The 23062-nt window shown below is 40.9% G+C and overlaps 5 protein-coding genes across 6 annotated transcripts in view; 2 read left to right on the top strand and 3 right to left on the bottom strand.

Moving 5' to 3' along the window:
• Positions 1 to 2586: 2586 nt before the first annotated feature.
• Positions 2587 to 5575, top strand: LOC115689085 ((R)-mandelonitrile lyase-like). Its single transcript, XM_030615052.2, has 2 exons — positions 2587 to 3145; positions 3715 to 5575. The coding sequence occupies exons 1-2, from the start codon at positions 3019 to 3021 to the stop codon at positions 5274 to 5276; spliced, it is 1689 nt and encodes a 562-aa protein (XP_030470912.2). The 5' UTR covers positions 2587 to 3018; the 3' UTR covers positions 5277 to 5575.
• A 289-nt stretch (positions 5576 to 5864) lies between these two features.
• On the bottom strand, positions 5865 to 8345 carry LOC115689136 (uncharacterized). Its single transcript, XM_030615123.2, has 6 exons — positions 8198 to 8345; positions 8030 to 8056; positions 7815 to 7877; positions 6454 to 6532; positions 6324 to 6369; positions 5865 to 6204 (listed from the first exon to the last, which is right to left on the bottom strand). The coding sequence occupies exons 1-6, from the start codon at positions 8237 to 8239 to the stop codon at positions 6195 to 6197; spliced, it is 267 nt and encodes an 88-aa protein (XP_030470983.1). The 5' UTR covers positions 8240 to 8345; the 3' UTR covers positions 5865 to 6194.
• Positions 8175 to 23062, top strand: part of LOC115689119 (60S ribosomal protein L7-2-like) — an 83258-nt gene continuing 68370 nt past the window's right edge. Inside the window, exon 1 of the mRNA XM_056320328.1 lies at positions 8175 to 8193. The gene's annotated coding sequence lies outside the window, so the exon portion shown is untranslated. The remainder of the gene's footprint in view (positions 8194 to 23062) is intronic.
• On the bottom strand, positions 9877 to 14139 carry LOC115689053 (glutamate receptor 2.7-like). 2 transcript variants are annotated; one of them, XM_056320327.1, is made up of 6 exons: positions 13780 to 14139; positions 12104 to 13440; positions 11871 to 11955; positions 11643 to 11777; positions 10957 to 11363; positions 9877 to 10616 (listed from the first exon to the last, which is right to left on the bottom strand). In XM_056320327.1, the coding sequence occupies exons 1-6, from the start codon at positions 14042 to 14044 to the stop codon at positions 10029 to 10031; spliced, it is 2817 nt and encodes a 938-aa protein (XP_056176302.1). In that variant the 5' UTR covers positions 14045 to 14139; the 3' UTR covers positions 9877 to 10028. The 2 variants fall into 2 exon arrangements, with proteins under 2 accessions (XP_056176302.1, XP_030470881.1); XM_030615021.2 differs by having other exon boundaries at positions 11643 to 11955; positions 13780 to 14138.
• LOC115689052 (glutamate receptor 2.7-like) lies at positions 18375 to 22610 on the bottom strand. The gene is made up of 5 exons (XM_030615020.2): positions 22298 to 22610; positions 20579 to 21915; positions 20117 to 20441; positions 19423 to 19829; positions 18375 to 19096 (listed from the first exon to the last, which is right to left on the bottom strand). Exons 1-5 carry the CDS (start codon positions 22560 to 22562, stop codon positions 18560 to 18562), a joined length of 2871 nt encoding a protein of 956 aa, XP_030470880.1. The 5' UTR covers positions 22563 to 22610; the 3' UTR covers positions 18375 to 18559.

The following is a 23062-nucleotide window of genomic DNA, read 5'->3' as shown; positions in this document are numbered from 1 at the left end:
TAAAAATTCTAAAATATTAAAATATTTATTAAAAATTGTCCACCTCAGTACTGGTCGTGTCACGTAAGACACTCGGCCGTGAATTCCAGCCAAACTTGGCCAATTGGAATCAATTGGCAAAATGTGAAAAGGTTTAAAACTCAATTAGCAAAAATTAAAAAGTTTAAGACTGAATTGGCATAAGTGTAATAAGTTTTAGACTTTTTGGATAATTTTTTCTCGAGAACGTCATATTTGAAGAACGTTAATAATCATAAATTATGGTTGAAAATAGAGACAGAGGTATTTTTAGAAGAAAAAGGACAATTTTGATAAATAAAAAACACTGGGGGTGAGTGATGCCAGGTGCAATTTGAAGTCATGTAGCATTAAAAATTTAGGTGCGAATTGTGAATTTGGAGACTAAATGGATACAGAAAAAAGTGCAGAATAATGCTCCTAGTCCTAGGAATCTTATCAATTTGGAAGAAAAGGAGCGAGGGGTTTGGCTCTAAGGATGAGGATTGATTGCGAGTCCAAATCTCACGTCACGCATCGAATGTGACATTCCTTCACGATGACGGACTACCAATAATTGGGTATATAAATTTAATTTATTCTCTAACCGACTGATACGGCGAATCCGCAACTATAATACCTACGAGTATAGGCAGCGTCAGAAATTTTAAATAGCACATAAAGTTTAAAAAAACATATATAATAAATAGGGTAAAAGTCACCAAAAAAAAAACTCTAAATTATGCTTGTTATGACACATTTACCTCAAACTTTTTTGCTGTGCACCAAAATGCCCAAAATTGTACCTGAGTGACATATCCATCCCTTATCAAAGTCCTGTCAACGAAAACCGTTAAAATTTTTTTCTCTAAACGGTGTCGACATGGCACATACGCGGTATTTTTGTCGAAAAATCATCTAATCGAATCTTGACGGAGGGTAAATGGGTTGCGTAAGTACAAATTTAGGGTTTTTTATGCCACGAGAAAAAAATCTAGAGTAAATGCGTCTCAACGGGCGTAACTTGAAAAGTTTTTGACGTCACAAAATGTGTCGCGGTTGGTATAATTCGAAGAAAATGAGAGGGGCACGAGGAGGGAATGTCCATCTTTATCCTCCACGAGAATTTCGTTAAACAATAGCGACTTCTGTCGTAATTTTCGCGCGAACGCGAGTCCTCTACACTTCCTCGCACCTTCGTGCCAAATCCTTCGGAAGTCAAGAAGCCAGCGCCAGTGTGCCCCCTTCCTCTTTAACAATTTGTGACAAAACGTGTCTTTGCTTGCTGTCGGGCACCATTACGAGCACCGAATCGAAATCGGAAGTCGTCGTCGTCGTCGTCGTCGTGGATGTCGATTTTTGTAAGGGTTTTTGTCCCCAAAAGAGATTTTGTTTTATATCCCATAACACGTCGAGGACTCGTTCCCCGACGGGGCCCGACCCACCACCACCACCACCATGACCATGTCCACACTTCGCAACCCATCATTTCTCCGTCTAATCACATGCAATCATCTCCTCCCTTCTACATAACTTTTGCCCAAGTCATTTCCAATTCGAGTTAGTAACCCCTTTTCACGTCGCACCCACGGACGCATGCAATTGCATACAGTTGCAAGCCTGTAGTTGGGCTTGGTGCTGTCAAGCCAATTATCTAGGATTACGTCCGGTAGTCGGAATAAAATTCGAAATGGGTGAAAATTTATCGTCCCTTGTATTTGATTTTTTATCCAAAACAGGATAAAGTCGGATATATGAGGGTTAGAGGCCGGTTAAAAATATCCCATGGGGGAGATGAGATGAAGGTGGAAATGATTTTCAATATCCATAATTAAAAACGTTATTTTCTCGAATAACAAACTTCTTGAATTAATAAAATTAAAATAATATTTGAGTATAAGTAATATTTGAATTCTAATATAAAAAGATAATCATGATAACAAAAAAGTAACAACAATTTCGTTTTTTTATTCACCTATTTGAATTTCTTTCTATCTTATAATATATATTCAATGTTTATAAATATATATTTGGTATTTATATTTATTACATATTTTAGGTATATTAGTATAGGTTACTATTTAATAAAATTTTATTAGAGAATGACGGAAGGGGGGAAAAAAGAAATAAAAAAGAAGAGAGAGAGAGAGAGAAAATAAAGAAAAGCAAATAAAAATGGACTAGGTAAAAGTGTTGTTAGAGATTCTTACCGTTTCCATTTTTGCAATTTTTAGGTTTGTTTCTACTGATATGCCATTCTGTACCAAATAATGGACACAACATGATGTGAAAATATCCGGTTTTATTACCGCGATTTACCAAACTATAGATATGATATAGCAAACTCTCTGGATTTTATATCTTATACGATCCGGTCCTATTTTTGCTAGAAATTTAGATGACCAAATACAGGCCCAAGGTTTTCATTGGACCGAAAACAACAAATTTAGATTGGGGGAAAAACAATTTCTCTTTCTGATAAGAAGAAAATCACTTTCCCAAAATCACCAGACTAATGAAAACAAACCATTTTTTTTCACGAAAAATATTTTTATTTATCACGAAATCTTTAATGAAACAAACGCACCCTTAAGTTTACTTATAATCGGACCGTTGAGTAACTTCAATTAGGCTATCAAGCTAAAAGAAAATGCTTATGATCATGAATTAGCACACTACAAAGCATCATTGGCTAAATAATCACTCCATGCATCGCAACGCATATGACCCAAAATATAAGTGCAATGAGGATGAGGACAGAGATTGGCCGCTCCCTCTCGCCATTTGTCAGCGAGCTTTACGATTCGAAGCACTCTGCATGCTCTGCTTCCATTCTTCTTATATGCATCAATCAATTCCGTTCATTAACTTCATCAGAGGGCAGTTGCAACTCGCAACCGCCATTTACTCTTCCCGCGCTACGTTTATATAACGTCCTTTCAACTGTATCTTCAAGAATCCGCACACACTGAGCAGCGAATTTCAGAGCCAGAAAGATTCCAGGAGAAGCTCTCTCTTTGAATGAGACTGAGACTCCAAGAAGCTCCATCGATGGCGAGACCCTTGAGGCTTTGCTTCCTCCATGCCGTGTTCTTTTGGGTGCTCTTGAGGGCAGCCCTCTCATCTGCCTGGCCACATTCCCGAGAAGGTCGGTCTTATGTCCATCTAATTCGACGATACCCTCGACTTTGTTCCATCGTATCTTGCGTTTCCTCTGTTTGATTGCTCAAGAACATTGCATTTAGAAGTAGTGAATGTGATCGAAACGATGGAAAGCGAGTGTTTTTCTCTGTCTTCTCTTACTCCGGTTGGTGAACAGATGATTGTCATCTTCAGTTTCCTGGTTATGAAACATCGTGGAGTCTGAGCATTTGACGGGTTAGTCTAATCCGCAAATTTTAACCCTGAAAGATTTGAGTTCATTCCTCTCTTGAAGTTTTTTATGCTCTTCTGAATATGCCAGTTGTCAAGAAAACCTTTCTGTTGCAATATCTGTTTCTTTCGTTTTGATTTGCTGGCAAATTGTTTCGAAGAAATGGCAAAACGCATTAGAGTATTTACGCTCGTGTTTGTTCATTATCACCATCTGCTACTTCTGTGCACGTTTTGTTTCATTCAAACATCATTGGTAACCAGGTATTAGTTCTTCTTTTTCTTTAGTTTGTGAAGTGCCTTCTCTCTATCTTACTGTAAATTCTCTATTCTTCATGTGAGCAGAGCCACTGTATCTCAAGTTTGTGTTAAATGCTACGGACTTCCCTATGGAGGACTACTATGACTACATCATAGTCGGAGGCGGCACTGCAGGGTGCCCCCTGGCGGCAACGCTCTCTCAATCCTACAGAGTCCTTGTGCTTGAGCGCGGAGGCGTCGGATATGGCAATCCCAACCTCATGTCGCAAGAAGGCTTCCTCAGGACTCTGATCGAAGTAGACATGTTCCGCTCGCCAGCTCAAGCGTTCACATCTGAAGAAGGAGTCCCCAATGCCAGAGGCCGTGTTCTTGGCGGCAGCAGCACAATAAACGCCGGGTTCTACAGCCGGGCTGACTCCTATTTTTTTCATAACTCAGGGGTGGATTGGGATCTTGGAGCCGTCAACGCGTCTTACGCTTGGGTTGAGAAGGCTGTTGCGTTTCGGCCCAGGTTGAGGAGTTGGCAATCTGCCGTCAGGGATGCACTACTGGAGGCAGGAGTTAATCCATCCAACGGGTTCACTTTCGATCACGTGGTCGGGACCAAGATCGGTGGTTCCACATTCGATAAGTTTGGGAGAAGACACACCTCCGCTGATCTATTAAGCTACGCGAAACCTTCCAACATTAGAGTGGGAGTACACGCTAGTGTCGAAAGGGTGCTGCTAGCTTCAACTTCCGCGAATTCAGGACTAAAGCCATCCGCAATCGGAGTCATTTATCGCGACCAAGTGGGTCGCTACCATCATGCAATGGTGCGTGACCACGGCGAAGTGATCCTCTCTGCTGGTGCGATAGGCAGTCCACAGCTGCTGCTACTCAGCGGTGTCGGACCTCGGCCCTATCTTTCTTACTGGGGAATTCCAGTGGCTCACCACCTTCCATTCGTCGGGCAGTTCCTGTATGATAATCCAAGGAATGGGATTTCGATCGTGCCTTCCATACCCTTGGAGCATTCTCTCATTCAGGTCGTCGGGATCACCAAATCGGGAGCCTACATCGAAGCAGCTTCGAACGTGATCCCCTTTTCGTCCCCTGCTCGCGCAGTTTTCCTGCACACACCGTCTTCACAGCTGAATGTGACCGTGGCCACTCTAATGGGGAAGATAGCCGGCCCACTCTCCAGTGGCTCGCTGAGGCTCGCTTCCACGGATGTGAGGATAAATCCGATCGTCCAGTTCAATTACTTCAGCAACCTGGTGGATCTCGAACGCTGCATCAGCGGCACTCGCAAGATCGGTGAGGTGCTGAGGAGTCATTCCTTGGATTATTTCAAGTTCAGGGATTGGTACGGGAATAGAGAATTCAGGTACGTGGGCTCTCCCCTCCCGGCTGATTTATCAGACGACACACAAATGGCGGAGCATTGCCGGCGGACGATGACCACCATATGGCACTACCATGGCGGCTGTGTGGTAGGGAAGGTGGTCGATAAAGAGTTCCGAGTGCTTGGAGTAAATGCGCTCCGTATCGTGGATGGTTCCACATTGAATGTGTCTCCCGGGACTAACCCTCAGGCGACCTTGATGATGCTTGGGAGATATGTTGGGTTGAAGATGAGGAGAGAGAGGTCGAGACCAAAGTGAGTCCAGAAGAATAGAGTCAAAATGCTTGTCGGCTCTCATGCTGCTTCAACCTTATTGCGCGTGTATCTTTAGTGTAGAGAACTGTCTTCTGGCATTTGATTTCACCGATTCTTTCTTTCGAAAATAGGGAATACGGATGTTTGCACCAACGGGTGATGAGAGTGGCCGTAGTCTGTGAGCGAATGAAGTGGGAGCATGCGAAGAAATTTAGGCGAGTTGGAACTACACCATTCTTGTTGATTCTAATCAGACTACTGTAATCTCTCTCGGTAATGTTCTTTTGGGTTTTTTCTCGTTCACTTCCTTTGTTCATGTTTTTACATGAGTTTATCGAAAATCAAAAGATGACGAGGCAAAGGAACCCCTCAGAATGTTGGCATGGGTAAGGAAGGAGCCTATATCCAAGTAACGAGTGAGACTTACCATCTAAAATGGTCCGATGAAGAAGTCATACGATTTGAAATGCACTTCAATTTTGACCCAAAAAAAAAAATGCACTTCAAAACATCCTAATGGCTACTTGGGCCTGTCAATTGCCAATAGCTACAAAATGCATGATAAAATTCCTAGTAACGAGCACGACAACCATTGGACACAACTTTAGCCTCATATTCATGGTGAAGTGATGCTATTCACTCATAACTATTTAAAGTGAGGCATGCACATATAGACTTGCTTGTTACTTGACAGAGCCATTGCTTCCCATTTAACTACAAAATCCGAGCTGAAGTTCAGCAACCACTTTCAGCGGCAAAAGAGGACTAAAGAGTAACCGGTGCAGATACATGTACAAACCAATACAAGTTTGATTTTCAGGAGATCGACATGATCGAAATCAAAACTATTTAAAGATAGAACTCCCACATATTCTGGGTCCACCACCTCAACAGCTCCACCCAAGTGGCTGCCCCTTGTTGATCATTTGCCGCTGGAATACGTCAGGCAGGAAGTAAATTAGAAGAGAACTCACAGTCATACACATGCAGATATCACACATTCGTACAAATGCACGTCTACATACACATGAGAAACAGGGAGTTCACTTACGTGTTCATCATCAGCGTTATGTTATCCCCTTTCAATAAGATCCTTCCTGTGGAAAATATATAGCTCAAGCATGAGAACAGAAAAACTCAGCAAGCAGAAGAAAAATAAATATGATCTCTCCATGACCAACCTAAAGTCTTTCTGGTCTTCTTTTTTACGTTGACTTCTTCGGCGTCATCCAAAACCAGATTCATGTATTCATCAAATCCCTGAAAAAAGTTTTTCATACTCTGGTATCACTAAATGCGAAGAGGATCAAAATAGGAAAATATAAAGGATGTACCAACATACTCAATCTGTAATGTTCTTAGAGAAATGACTACTTGCGGATGCATTAAAGATCGATAAGTGCAAGGGCAGTTAACCTGGCAGCATCTCTAATTGGTGGGAAACGAAAAGTTGTGGGTTCTATGCCTTAAATGGCATATTGCATAGCATCACAATCGACCCTCCTTTTGTATTACGAGTACCATGTTTCCTATTATATATTCGTAAACAGGACAACAGATTCATTTTTTGTTCACCTCAAATAATCAAATTTGGCTGATTTTCAGCAAAAGAAAACCTAATTAATCTCTGAGGAATACTAATAGAATCCGCATGCCAGTGTGGATGACAGTATCGGCTAAAACAAGCAGTGTTAGGCTGCTCTTTGTATCATCTTTCTCACCATTATGTTCTCTATTTAATGGACTTCACAATGAAAAGATGATCATTACATCAGACTAGTAACTAATACGGTTTGCTCAGCATAAATTAGCTCGGCAAAATTTTCCACTCTACACATCCTTCACTCTGAAATTCTGACAAGCAGATGAATCTCGATTTACTCAGCGTCACAAAAGGCCGCATAACCATAAAACCAATCTCTACATTTCGCAAGAGACAAATTACTATGGTAAAGGAGTCCCAGCATCGACAGGTCGAACGTGCTAGCTGAAGCTACCCCCTTTTTCCCCCTAATAAGGTAATTGAACTGATCATTACCCATTTACTTCGCTGAATAAACTCGAAGAATGCACTAACAAGATATCCTTCACTCTGAAATTCTGACAAGCAGATGAATCTCGATTTACTCAGCGTCACAAAAGGCCGCATAACCATAAAACCAATCTCTACATTTCGCAAGAGACAAATTACTATGGTAAAGGAGTCCCAGCATCGACAGGTCGAACGTGCTAGCTGAAGCTACCCCCTTTTTCCCCCTAATAAGATAATTGAACTGATCATTACCCATTTACTTCACTGAATAAACTCGAAGAATGCACTAACAAGATATCGACGAGACGCCCCACTTCTGAACAGTATCTAACAGCATTAGCAGTCACCAAACCCGGCTAGAACCCCATCAATGCAGATAAACAGGGATATATTGTTGTCCGACAGATGCTTCGCGGCGAGTAAAGCAATAATTCCACAACTTTATAGCTAAACATCTGATCTCATCTAGTAAACAGAGGCAAGGACCCCAAATGCAAAGTGGATACTCACAATTATACGGCCTTCGATCCTCAAATCCTTCTGTTCAAACAGCCAAATCTGAATCCGCGCTTTCTGCATCGGCAAAACCAACGAAATCGAATGCACATCAGGGAAATTGATTTCCTATATATTCTTTTCATCCCTTCGAAGTAGAGGAGAAAACCAAAACCAAAACCAAAACGGAACAATGGTGCTGAGGAACAGGGCAGTGACACGGTACTTACACTCTGAAGAAACCTGAAGATCAGATTCTGAAACGAAGGAAAAAGACACAGCAAACGTCATTGCTTCGGACGAACGAAGACCAAAGAGAGCTCAAAACAACCCCGAAAAAACCAAAGAGAGAGGGGGAGAGAGAGAGAGAGAGAGAGAGAGAGAGAGAGAGAAGGTACAATGGGTTGGGTCATGATTCTCTGCACTTTCGAGGACGCCATGGCTGCGGATTGCTCCGGACCTCCTCTTCTTCCGCTCAACGACGATGCAACTTTGAAAGAGGGAACTGAAACTGCTCGCCAAGAAGAAGACGAGGAAGAAAGAAGGAGAAGAAGAGGAACGCGAAAAACCCTAGCGGATGGCGAGTAGCAGGAATTTGGGCCAAGCCCATTATGAGAATATTAATAAAGTGCAGGCCCAGGCCCAACCCGTGCTCGCAAAAAGTAAAATTTTAAAAGATTTTGCAAATTCGAATTGTTTCCGACCAAAAACAGAAATATTTTGAATTGTTAGGTAATGCAAAAATTATATTGGCACAATATTAAATATTTGTACCTATGTGAAAAGTGAACAAACTATTGCAAGATCTTCTTTTTGTAAGGCTTTTCATAAGATAGAAAACATGTGAAACTCGTGTTTGTTCTTTGTTAGGATGTTTGTGAAATTACTAATTGAGGATATTTTGAGAAAATAACAATGATGTTATTTTGAGATTACATTCACAAAAATAAGTGCATCTCTAATGTAAGATGAATGTAGAATAGAAATGAGGGAAAAAGTCACAAAAAAATCTTAAATTATGCCCACCGTGACACATTTACTTTGAACTTTTTTTTGTGACATCAAAAGTTCCAAAACTATGCCTTGTGACATATTTACCCTAGGCTTTTTCTTGTGACATAAATAATCCAAACTTGTGTTTAAGTGATATATTTACTCTCCATTAAGGTTCTTTCGTATGATTTTTTAGTCAAAACAATGTCGTTTATATTTCGCTTACAAAATCTTACCAAAAAAAATATATTTCACTTAAACCACGTGTGCACCATGTCAACAACATTTACTTTCTAGCATTAATGTAGGTATATTTTTAACAGTCCTGATTGACGGAACTTTAACGAAGGGTCAATGTGTCACACATAGTATGAGTTTGGGATTTTTTGTGTTACGAGAAAAAATTTATGGTAAATGTATTACAATAAGCATAGTTTGGAGTTTTTGATAACTTTTGCCCCGAAAACAAACCGAAGGTCGCCATAGGAAGTGTTTTCGGATTCCACGTTCAGCTCTGCAGCTCTGAAGGTTGCATGTAGGACGAACAAGTCCTCTGAGTGGAATCCAAAGTCCATGCACCTGACCATTACCAAGCAACAACCCATCATGTTACTAGTGGTGAGAAGCAGTCCCTTCCCAACGATCTACCTAGTTGCATGCCAAACATCTGAATCAGGGAAGAGCCCACCAAGTGTTTGGATTCTTTGAGAAACCATTGCTTCTCTATCTGGTATTTGCTACACTATTCTGCATCAGTGATGCAAAAGTTCCTGCTCCTGGGATGGCCCATTTGGAAGGTTCCAACTGATGCTTAATCGACTGTTCTCTGTAACAGGTGCAGGAAGGGGCGTGTTCGGTCCTTGTAGCTGCGAATGTTTAGGTGTTTAGATACTCTCGTTCTCGCTAAACTAAAACATGAAGGAGATCATTTTCGCATGAAGGCGCGAGATGTGATCCAGATATTCAATGGACGAGAGAAGTGACGTGCAAACTTTTAGATTCAAGATGATGGCAAGGCAAGTAACTTTTCCAGAGGCTTCTCTTCAATCAGTTTGGATTTTCCACCTCGATCGTCCTGAGAGCATTTTAACTGCGAAGACGCAGGAGCCACTATGGCTTCCTTCCTTTATCATGCAACTGTAAACCATTACATCTCTGAAGAATACAAATGGAAGATTGAAAAGAAAAAACCTTTGCCCCTCATAACTATGGACACTGCTATCGAGGTTAGTGAAATTAGATTTTATCATACGAGAAAGAATCAGAGTTGGAGTGAAAAGAGTAGTTTCTGTGCCCATCTCCATTCATCCCTCTAACAGCATACTCGTGATACGGGGTTCCAGGTTCCGTGGATGATAAGCCCTCATCTGGTGATAACAGACCGTCTTCATGATTGGAAAAGCTGGTTGCACCTGGGGTGAGATGGATTTCTCCTCTACCAGCCATTTCGATTTCTTCTTCTTTGGTCTTTTCCTTCTTTGCCGCCTCATGGGCGTCTTCCTTCTTCTCATCAAATTTCTTCGCAATGGCCGCGACTTTTTGCTTCACCGGTTGCTGGGAGGCTAAGATGTGTCCGTTCTCGTAGAAGAAATGGATCAAGAAGATGACAAGCGCAGAGGTTGAGGAAAGCGCTGCGATGAGGAAAAGGCCCCTGAAACTGTCCAGCGTGTGGCTGTTGGAGGTTAAAGTGGTCTCGTCTTCCTCTGAACACTCGTCCTGATCGCCAAACCATGCTTTTCTAATTAAAGTCAGGTCAGACGACTCAGTGACTTTCAGGATTGCCCTCGATACGTCTGGAACTAGTGGTGAGCCCTTCGGAAATGCCTGAAGACATACAGAGAGCAAATGGATTGCCTTTTTATCCATTAATAAAGGGGTAGAATGAACAAACTTCAATACAAAAAAAGATATGTGTCTATGAGTATTGTTTACTTTGAAATGTTGTGGGCTAATTATGATCCCAATAACTTTAAGTGGCCATAGGATTAGATTATAGTTAGCCATTATTCATACGAGCAAAATATGATAGAGCAGGCTTTGGATCAATGCCACCAAAAAAGTTTAACCGAGCAACCTTTTGCTTCTGTAATCTTTCCACAGTTGTGCAAATACTTAATTATGTGCGCATGGGTGCATGTCGAGTGAGAGACTGAGAACGACTTACAAATCCAAAACCTGCAGTCTTGTTGAGTTGACTGACCAACTTATAATTTGAACAATACTGAGCGAGAAGCAGCCTGAGATAAGGGAGTTCATCCACAATTGCAGATACACCATCATTATTACTGCCTTTAGAAAGTTGCTCATTAAATTCCTCTAAAGTCCTCATCGGTCTGAGCTTGGACTCATTTGCATTTAAGTTTTTCAAAAGGTCCAGAATGAAAGAACCCTCCTGGTACCCAATGTACTCTCCATTCCTTATGAGAGCATTGATATCTGTGATTGTCGGTTGGAGCCGTTGTACCGTTAACAGAGAGGTCAAGCTTGCTGTGTAACTCGACGACAGTACTAGGACAGCAAAGATCCATACGATCAACACAAATCTCGACAAGTTGCTGACTACCCTTTCCTCTGCACAATTTTATGAAGCTACAGTTAGAGAGCCACTCCTTGTATATCCATTTTCCATCAGTGTTTTCTGTTTCATTCATCACAAGACAAATGTATTAATTTCCTATTTTTCTATGATTCAGTATAAGGTCGTTCGACCTAAACTTATTATCTTGTAGTTTTCATTATTAGTAAAGACATTGCTTCCTACAATAATATCACAGAGCTTTCCTGATTTTTCTTTACCAAACTCTCTTTCAAGAAACTAACTTGACTAGAAAGATGAATGAGGTGACTTACTGTGGGCATAGACCATTGTAGAGAAAGAGAACCACAAGATCATTCCAACTTGTTTGGATGGAGGTCCTCTGAATTCTTTGTTCTCCCGGTGCTCAAGAACCCATACTACAATCCCGGTGTACAGAAAGAAGGCTCCTGTGGTTATCCACACTTCTGTCTTCAGTGGTTTCAAGAAGATCCATGCACTTTTTTTATCATCAACCTTGATTGGAACAATCATGAACACACCTGACTCTGTGTAAGGAAGGGTGAAATCCACAGAATTGGTTCGGTTCGTCCTAATGGTTATGTCACCAACAACAGCATCATATTCCTGCATGTTTGTCCGAAAAACAGAAATGGTTTAGTAGAGGATATAAGCAAGAGGTTGGGAACTGAGATAGGGGTTAGGAAGCAAATTGTTCGAGTGAAACATGCAGCTTAGATCTAATCATGTAAATTCCGAGTTCAGAATTCATTACCTCAGTGGAGACCTTTTTAACAAGATCATCATAATTTCCTGCACTCTCTCCACTGCCTTCACTAGTCTCGAAGGGTTCATACTCATACAGAACAGCATACGGCAATGAATTCATGACAGCTTCAAACACATCTTTGCAATAACCAGTGACAATGGGAGCATTTGTCAGAGGATCTCTTGTCACATTTATGAATTGGCTAAATCCTCTTTTTACCGGGATTCCAACCCTCAACTTCTTCTCATTTGCCGGAATATCCCAACCTTTTGGGATTATTCTTGATTTACCAGGCCAAACAATTTTCTTCAGATAATTCTTCTCTCTGATTGAGTTCTCATTGCTGGCAAGAAGTTGATCTGTGATGCCATTCTCTGTCCAAGGTCCAATTGGTGTCGTATCATCTCCAACCAAGTTTACTATCTGAAAGGCAGATATTGGCATTTGTCCATATTTGAAATAAACTTCGCCGCTTAATCCGGTGAATTTAGTGTTCAAAACTGACTGGAGGAGCTTTGGCCCTGCCTCTGAGACACCAACGGTTTCCAGATCAGTCATATTATCCCGGATGGCTGGTATACTAAATTGTGAGTTCGCTATATTGGCCTTTTCTGCTGCCATTGCTAAAGCAGAAATGCTATCATAGGCACCTAGGCCATAGGTATTGAGCTGAACATGGTCTATCCCTGGATATTCCTCATGAAATCGCTGTTCCCATCTCTTCGAGAATTGGTCTAGCTCTTTCGTCTGAGGAATGTAAGTCTTCACCCCTATAACTCCTTGCATAGAATTGATGACGTCGGTATCCATGGAGCCGAGAAGGCTTGCAATCCCATCCGTGACTATCCAGGCATATCCTTTGCTCATCATTCCTGCTTCCTTTGCCTTGAGAAAAAGTCGATATGCAAGATTCGGCAACATATGCACAATGAAAACACGTGTTTGCATAGTCATTAAATTGTAGAGCTCTTTCAGGATCTGATCATCCGTAGCTGAAGGAGAGATTCCACACCGGTACGGTATTCTTGTACCGATTCCTTGCATGGCATCGGCAAGACCAGAGATAATTCCACTTCCGTAATGAGAGCGTTCATAAATAGGTACAACTTCACGCCACCTGACGGCATTGACAATGGCAGCTATAGCTTTTAGCTGAGAGGTGTCCACTTGTGCCATTCGGATGAAGTAGGGAGTTTCAAGGTGTGAAAGCAAAGGGCTTGTCACAGTGAAGGAAATTATGGGAACCTGAGATGTCTTCCCGATATCAGCTATAAAATCTGCTTGTCTTGATTGTTGAGGCCCTAGAATGGCCTTGACTTGGTAATTCTTTAACAATTCTATCGCTGCAAAATTAGAACATATTGAACTTCAGGTTCTATATTCGTACTTGAAAATTATAGTCAAATTTCCATCCATATACATACTCTTTGCTAGCATCATAAGACAGTAATCTAAGGAGTTGTTTCAAATACTTTGCCTAAAAGAAACTTTTGCCATGAAAATTTCACACTGATATGTATGGATGGAATAATAGAAATAAATTCATTTTTCAGAGATGATGAATGATTTCTGAGTAATTGCATTAGCTGGAAACCTCATTGCTGCATATTATAACACCAAATAACAACTGGGAACACAATCAGGGGTGAAAGATCTTTAAATGAAAACTTCACATCCCGTACCTGCAGATGTAGCCATCACGGCATCGCCCATTGCGTTTCTCATGTGAAGGACTAATCTTGTAGTGTAATTACCATGTGCAGTGTAGAAATCGAGGATCGCCATCTCGAGGCATGTTTTGCTCATCTTCCCAACATATGTATCCATATCTAAAATGACCCCGACATCTATCTTTTTTGCTGTCACGTTCTGACATGTTGATGGTGTCATGAACAAGCATATTAGGCTGGACAATAAAGAAATGGAAAACAAGGATCTCAGGCTCATGTTTTTTGCAGTTTGAGGTTTGGAGTAATTGGTGAATAGTCTAGGAATGAAAAGAATAATCAATGTTGGGGAATGTAGGCAATGGAAACATGATAATATAGGGAGAGATCATTTTTAAGCCATATATATGAAGATAAGTCGGGAAGATGTCACGCTCAAGTTTCTTCAATCTGATGTGAGGACGTTGGAGAAATCATTAGAGGACTTGTGGTTGTGTTTGGCTTAGTCATGCTCTAGCCCACCTCTTGACTATTCAAAATCAGAGCTTAAGCTTAGAATGCAATGAAATGCCTTGCCATGCCCACAAGATGCCAAGGATAATTCTTAAATGTTTGGTCAACATTACTTGCTTGGTTGGTCCGCAGATGGAACAAGCAGAGGGGGATTCCTCTAAGCATTCCAAAGAGGGAGGAAATAGCTGACTTTGACACTTTGACGTTTACGGTGTGTTATAGCATTATCGAACCAAGTCAGACACTCGAGAGAGATGATATTGATAGGTATATTCTCATGCCATTCTATTCGGACTTCATCCCAGGAAAATTCAAAGCCTCCGTTATCAACTGAAAGGGCTATCAAACGACAAAATAATGCCATTGCTAAAGACAAAAACAAGTAATTCTCTTCATGCGGCACGACCTTGGCTAGATGATGAATCGATCACGACCTCAGCCATGTTGGCTTCGCGTTAATACTTGAAAGTTCTGGGAAAACAACACTTACCACGTTTTTCATCTCTGGTCTTGTGCCCGACATTGTTGACATCCTTACACGGTAACTTGCCGAGAAATGCTACTGAGTGGTTCCTGGTCAGACTATGCTTGCAGGGGCAATGGCATGTGCATCTTCACTTGAGTACGCTCTTTATGGGGTTCGTCGCGTGAATTGGGCCGAGTCGGTACATGTTGGATGCAAACGGCCTGCTTGAACGGCTCGTTCTGAACTTTCCTGATTCAGTCTGGAGAAGTAGTATTCTGTCTGAGAGTTCTCCTTTCTGAGATATACTCCAAGGTTGCACGTTCTCTTCTCCATTATTATAGTTTAGTAATCTTATGGTTTTGTATCATATTATCCTCCTTCGTACGATGGCAGAAAAAATGGGAGCATCTGGGTTCTTTTGGTGTTTCACATACTGAGCCCATTAAAAAGGAGCCAGAAGAATGAGCCCATATCTCATGAAGTTTCCACTCTTATTACGAGGAAGTCTTGAAGAAAAGCGACTAAATGGTCTTTTGATAGTATCCACATGAAATCTTCGATCATTCTTTCCCTTTAAATTGTATGCTCAGGATTCTCTGGCAGTTTCTTTATCAATAGTGTTTGCCGATTGAGGCATTACATTCTTTTTGGAGGCCAGATGCCTATGGATTATGCTGATTCGTGAGTTTTAATTTAAGCATTTTCACATGCTTGTCCCTCTCTATCACATTTTGTTTGCAGAGTCATGCTTGATTCTTGCATGACTGTTACGTACTATTATCACGTGGATCGGATCAGATCAGGATATAGCTTATAGGTGGATAAACAAAATGGGACACTCGGTTCAACAACGGGTGAGTGTTTGGTGCTGCTCTATTACTCCTGACAGAAGTATGCGCATGGACTTATTTGTCCTGGTTATGTGAGTTCACCATCTGATGATTAAAGAGAGGCTGACGAGCTGCAATATGCGTACGTTCTTTATGAAGTGAATACAGATTCTCTAAGGAGCGAACATCATTTTTATGCATGACACTGAAGCTAGTTTTCCATCCTTATAGATGTAGCCCATATGATCAGCTTACACCCTGATGGCCTGTCTAGGTCTGAGTAGTGATAATGTTCCAACATTGAGCGACTGCTGATTCCTCATGCTAATTGGTTGCGAAAGAGGCAGATTCTTTATATGCTTGCTCGTTTCGGACTAATAGCATCTGCTGTTAGTGATGTAGAAAGAACTAGTATATCAATCTGGAAGTTACATGAAATTTTTTAGAAAACTCCTAAGTATTAGAGTCTGTCACTGCTACATGTACGTTCCTAGTCTCTGAGCTAGTGAGTGAAGATGATGAAGATCTAAAAACTAAATTCAAAGTGGAGTTCAAGTTATAACAACTATAATATAGCCCAAGGAAGAGAAGGATCTCATTGGGCTACCGTGGAAATGCATCTTATACTCTGACCCAGTTCCAGGTTTATTTGCTCCCCATTATCTGCCGGCATTCAGAGTAGAACACAGTGAAAACCACAAAGGAGAATAATTTTGCCAGGCGGAAGAGAAGTGTAGTAGCAGCTCCAAAAGCAAACTGAGCGACGATGCCGAGCTTATCGTCATCATCTGCTGACGTAACATAGAACACAATGTAGATTGGAATACTCATTAGCTCCCGCAGTGACATTAGCCTGAAAGCTTCCATTTTTTTGCACCTCATCGGCTTTTAAAAAGGCCTTTGGTTCTGAAACATCATCTTCCAAGACAGAAACGACCAAACCAAGACTCCAAACGGCAGCCAGGAACAGTTACGAAGCTGCAGCAAGGATTTCCACTGTCCAACTCCATATGTAGAGATTAACCCATCGAACTATTGCCCGAGCTAGATTCCAGTACAAGACGGCGAAAATCCAAACAAAAAACCATGTGATGAGTGGCTTCTTCCATGTGGACTTTATCCTTGACACCGGTTGTTTTGAGCCATTTATGGACCTGTTATTGTAAATGGCTGCCAATACATAGACTATCAATAGCATTCCGACTCGATTCCCAAGAATCATGTTAAATCAAATGGATCTAACTCAGAGCGCTGGTAGCCATCCTCGACTTTCTCCATGAGTGGCCCTGCTAGAACATAATGAAGGAGGACTATAAAAGAGAAGAAAGAGAATATCAGGAGAATTATTTGGATCATGAGCTTGGAATTTCTTGCCAGTAGCTCGATGGCTTCTCCAATCGTACCGATGACACCCAGCCGAAGAGCGGTCCAGTCGGTAGATGCCGGAGGTGAAGTAATGGCCGGTGATGAAAGAGCTTCATTTGCCATGGATTAAATTGCATTGAAGGTTTAGTGTGGGAAATGATAATACACACAAGTTGAGATATTCATATGAGTAGAAGAATAAAAGTAGATCCTTTCAACTTTTAATGCACAGTTCATGGAATTCCTTCCTACTTTGTCCTTCTTGTAGCCTGGAATATATTGGGGTAAATTGTGGATTCCTCTTGTGTCGAGTAAATTAGTGAGTGCTGAGATGGGTTATTTCCAAGACACTTATTTAAGGGAAAATTACATAATAATCTATAAACTTTGATTCAATGTTCAAAGCATTCTTGGACTTTTACTCCATTCGATGTGGTCCTTAAATTATTTCTAAATATTTATAAAATGTAGCCCTAACCCATGTACACAAAAAATTAATGTTTAAAAGATTTTGCAAAATCGTCTGATTACAAAATATTTTCATTGTTAAGTAATGCAAAAATTATATTGGCACAATATCAAAAAAAAATTGCAAGAAAATCTAAATTTTTTTATAAGGTTTTTCATAAGATACCTTAGAGATAAAATATGATTACTAATTGATGTGTTAGATTTATGAAATAACTAATTGAGGACATTTTGAAGGAAAAAAATGATTGCGATTCCTTAAAAATTAAGAGATTCTCTTTACGAAGATAAGTGCATATCTTACGTAAGATGAATGTGTAAAATAGAAACAAATTGAAAGTGTCCATAGGAAGTGTTTTCAGATTCAACACTTGGCTCCGTAGCTATTTAGGTTGCATGAAGGACGAAGAAGTCCTCTGAATCGAATCGAAAGTATTTTCTAAGTTGGTCCATTCACCTGACCATCTAAACAACCCATTTTACTAGTGGTGAGATGCTGTCCCTTCCCAACTATCTACACTGTTGCATGCCAAACATCTGATTTAGGGGAGAGCCCACATAGTATTTGGATTCGGTGAGAAACCATCGCTTATCTATCTGGTATTTGCTGCATTATTTTTGCATCAGTAATACAAAAGTTTCAGTCACAGTTGGCTTGTGATGGTTCCTGCTGCTGGGAATGCCATTTGGAAGGTTGACGCTTAATCAACTATTCTCTATAACAGGTGAAGGAACGGACGTGTTCGGTCCTCATAGCTGCGAATGTTAGGTGTTTAGATACTCATTTTTATTGCTAAACTAAAACAAGGAGAGATTGTTTCGCACCAAGATGCAAGATGTGATCGGGATATTACATGAACAAGATAAGTGACGTGCAAACTTTTAGATGCAAGATGATGGCAAGTAATTTCTCCAGAAGGTTCTCTTCAATCAGTTTAGATTTTCCACCTCAATTGTCCTGAGAGCATTCTAACTGCGAAGTGAATCAACAGGGGTTCCTTGATTTATCATGCCAACTGTAAATCATTACATCTCTGAAGAACATATATGAAACATTGAAAAGAAAAAACCATTGCCCCTGATTGTGAGGCATAACTACGGACACTGCAATGGAGGCTAGTATAATTAGATTTTATAATACAAGAAATCATTGTTAGTGCCCATCTTCATTCATCTCTATAACAGCATACTCATGACACGGGGTTCCAGGTTCCGTGGATGATAAGCCCTCATCCGGTGAGAACAGCCCTTCTTCATGATTGGAAAAGCTGGTTGCACCTGGGGTGAGATGGACTTCTCCTCTAGCAGCCATTTCGATTCCTTCTTCTTTGCTCTTTTCCTTCTTTGCCGCCTCATGGGCGTCTTCCTTCTTCTCGTCGAATGTCTTCGCAATGGCAACAAACTTTTGCTTCACTGGTTCCTGGGAGGCTAAGATGTGTCTGTTTTCGTAGAAGAAGTTGATCAAGAAAATGAAGAGCGCAGAGGTTGAGGCAAGCGCTGCGATGAGGAAAAGGCCTTTGAAACTGTCCAGCGGGAGACTGTTGGAGGCTACAGTTGTCTCGTCTTCCTCTGAACACTTGTCCTGAACCCCTAACCATGCTTTTGTAATGAAATTCATGTCGGGCGACTCCATGACTCTCAGGATTGCCCTCGATACGTCAGGAACTAGTGGTGAGCCCTTCGGAAATGCCTGAAGACAGAGAGGGAAAATACAGATCAGAGGATTGCCTAATATCTATCAACAAAGAGAGAACGAGCGAACTTTGTTAGGAAAAGATTTGTCTGAAAGTGCTGTCTGCTTTGAAATGGGGAAGAGCAACTATGATCATAATATTTTTAAGTGGCCATAGGATTAGATTATTGTTATGGCAAAGAGCAAATTAGGATAGAGCACACTTCGGTTCAATGCCAACAAAAAAGTTTAATGGTGAAACCTTTTGCTTCAATAATCTTTCAACAGCTGTGCGAGTACTTAAAGTATGCGTGCATATTGGGCGAGAGAGTGAGAACGCTTACAAATCCAAAACCTGCAGTTTTGTAGGTTGGACCAACCAACTTATATTTTGAACAATACTTCGAGAGAACAAGCCTGAGATAAGGGAGTTCATCCACAATCGCAGATACCCCATCATTTTTACTGCCTTTGGAAAGTTTCTCATCAAATTCCTCTGAAGTCTTCATCACTCTGAGCTTTGACTCATCTACCCCTAAGCTTTTCAAAAGATCCGGAGCAAAAGAACCATCCTGGTACCCAAAGTAATCTCCATTCCTTATGAGGGCATTGATATCTGTGACTGTCGGTTGGAGCTGTTGTACAGTTAATAGAGAGGTCAAGCTTGCCGTGTAACTTGACGACAGAACTAGGACAGCAAAGATCCATATGATCAACACAAATCTCGACAAATTGCTGATTACCCTTTCCTCTGCAAAATTAAAGAAGCTACGGTTAGAGAGCCACTCTTTGCATATGCAGCATCCATCAGGGTTTCTGTTTCCACTATCACAAGACAAAAGTAGTATTCTTTCCTATTTTTTAATGATTTTGTATAAGGTCGCTCGACCTATAGCTTATTATCTTGCAGTTTTGCATTTATCAGACAAGACATTGCTTCCTACAATAATATCACCTAGCTTTACTGATTTTAACCAAACTTTCTTTTTCACGACTCATTTGACTGTATCTTGAAGAAAGATGGATGAGGTGACTTACTGTGGGCAAAGACCATTGTAGAGAAGGAGAACCACAAGATCATTCCAATTTCTTTGGATGGAGGTCCTCTAAATTCTTTGTTCACCTGGTGCTCAAGAACCCATATTACAATGCCAGTGTACACAAAGAAGGCTCCTATGGTTATCCATAGTTCTGCCTTCAGCGGTTTCAAGAAGATCCATGCACTTTTTTTGTCATCACCCTTGATTGGAACAATCATGGAGACACCTGACTCAGTGTAAGGAAGGGTGAAATCCACAAAATCGGCTCGGTTCGCCCTGATGGTTATGTCGCCAATGACAGCATCATAACGCTGCATGTTGGTCTAAAAAAACAGAAGCACTTTAGTGGAGAATATAAGCAAGAGGTTGGAAAATGAGATAGGGGTCAGGAAGCAAACTGTTCAAGTAAAACACGCAACTTTGATTTAATCATGTGAAATCCGAGTTCAGAATTCATTACCTCATCAGAGACGTTTTTAACAAGATCATCATAACTTCCTGCACTCTCTCCACTGCCTTCACTAGTCTCGAAGGGTTCATACTCATACAGAACAGCATACGGCAATGAGTTCATGACAGCTTCAAACACATCTTTGCAATAACCGGTAACATTGGGAGCATTTGTCAAAGGATCTGTTTCCACATTTATGAATTGGCTAAATCCGGCTTTTACCGGGACTCCAATCCTCAACTTCTTCTCATTTGCTGGGATATCCCAACCTTTTGGGGTCCTTCTTGATTTACCAGGCCAAACAATTTTTTTCAGATAATTCTTCTCGCTGGTTGAGTTCTCATTACTGGCGGGAAGTTGATCTATGATGCCATTCTCTGCCCAATGTCCAATTGATATTGCATCATTTCCAACCAAGTTTACTATCTCAAAGGCAGATATCCGTAATTGTCCATTTATGAATTCAACTCTGCCAGTTAATCCATTGAATTTGGTATTCAAAACTGACTGGAGGAGCTTTGGTCCCAACTCCGAGACACCAATGGTTTCCAGGTCAGTCATATTATTCCGGATGGCTGGTTTACTAAATTGTGAGTTCGCTATATCAGCCTTTTCTACTGCCATTGCTAAAGCAAAAATGCTGTCATAGGCACCTAGGCCAAAGGCATTTAGCTGAACATGGTTGATTCCTGGATATTCCTCATGAAATTGCTCTTCCCATCTCTTCGTGAATTGGTCTAGCTCTTTGGTTTGAGGAAGGTAAGTCTTCACACCTATAACTCCTTGCATAGAATTGATGACATTGGAATCCATGGAGCTGAGAAGGCTTGCAATCCCATCCGTGACGATCCAGGCATATCCTTTTCTCATCATTCCAGCTTCATTTGCCTTGAGAAAAAGTCGGTATGCAAGATTTGGCAACATATGCACGATGAAAACCCGTGTTTGCATAGTCATTAACTTGTAGAGCTCTTTCAGGATCTGATCATCTGTAGCTGAAGGAGAGATTCCGCACTGGTACGGTATCCTTGTACCGATTCCTTGCATGGCATCAGCAAGATAAGAGATGATTCCACTTCCGTAATGAGAACGTTCATAAATAGGTACAACCTCCCTCCACTCGATAGCTTTGACAATGGCAGCTATAGCTTTTAGCTGAGAGGTGTCTACTTGTGCCATTCGGATGAAGTAGGGTGTTTCAAGGTGCGAAAGCAAAGGGCTTGTTGTAGTGAAGGAAATTATAGGGACCTGAGTGGTATTCCCGATATCAGCTATAAAATCTGCTTGTCTTGATTGTTGAGGCCCCAGAATGACCTTGACTTGATAATTCTTTAACAATTCTATTGCTGCGAAATCAGAACTTATTGAACTTCAGGTTTTATATTGGTTTTTGAATATCAGTCATATTTTCACTCATATACATACACTTTGCTAGCATCTTAAGACGATAATCTAAGGAGTTGTTTCACATACTTTACCTGAAAAGAAAAACCTTTCGCATGAAAATTTCACACTGACTTCTATAGGTGGAAGAACAGAAATAAATTCATTTTTCAGAGATGATGACTGATTTCTGAGTTATTGCATTAGCGGGAAATCTCATCGCTGCAATAAATTGTATTTTGTTTCTTTATAAGTTGGAACAACTTGGAAAATCTCTTTATACTACCAAGTAACAACTTGGAACACAATCAGGGGTCAAAAAGAAGAAAACTTCACATCCCGTACCTGCAGATGTAGCCACGACCGCATCACTCATTGCGTTTCTCGTGTGAAGGACTAATCTCGTATTGTAATTATCGTGAGCAGAGTAGAAATCGTCGATCGCCATCTCAAGGCATGTCTTGCTCATCTTTCCAACATATGTATCCATATCTAGAATGACTCCGACATCTATCGCTGTTGCTGTTGCATTCTGACACATAGATGGCGTTATGAACAAGCTTATTATGATGTACAACGAATAAATGGAAAACAAGGACCTAAGTTTCATGTTTTGTGCAGTTTGAGGTTTGAAGGTATCGGTGTGTTGACTGGAGGAATGAAAGCATCAAGAACAAATAATGTAGGTAAAGATCATTATTCAGCCTTATATATGTAGAGAAGTCGGGGGAAGATGGAACAAGCAGAGGGGCTTTCCTGTAAGCAATCTCCAAAGTCCAAAGACGGTGGAAATAGCTGACTTTGACACTTACGACATACACGGTTTGCTGTACCAATATTGGAGCTAGTCATACACACAACAGAGACGAAATTGTTGGGCAAATTCTCATGCCATTTTAGTCGCACTTTATCCCAGGAAAAGTCAAAGCCTCTGTAGTCAACTGAAAAGGGCCACCAAGGGACAAGATTATGCCATTGCTAAAGACAAAAAAAATAAGTTATTCTCTTCACACGACACGGCCTTGGGTTGATGATGAATCGATCATGACCTTACCCACGTTGGCTCCACATTAGTACTCGAAATTTCCGGGAAAACAACAGTTTTCCACG

The sequence above is a fragment of the Syzygium oleosum genome, unplaced genomic scaffold (assembly GCF_021117445.2).
Source record: "Syzygium oleosum isolate NSW1041296 unplaced genomic scaffold, Sole_v2.1 Sole_v2.20, whole genome shotgun sequence".
NCBI classification, from domain to species: Eukaryota; Viridiplantae; Streptophyta; class Magnoliopsida; order Myrtales; family Myrtaceae; genus Syzygium; species Syzygium oleosum.
This window is presented reverse-complemented; position numbering and strand designations above follow the sequence as displayed.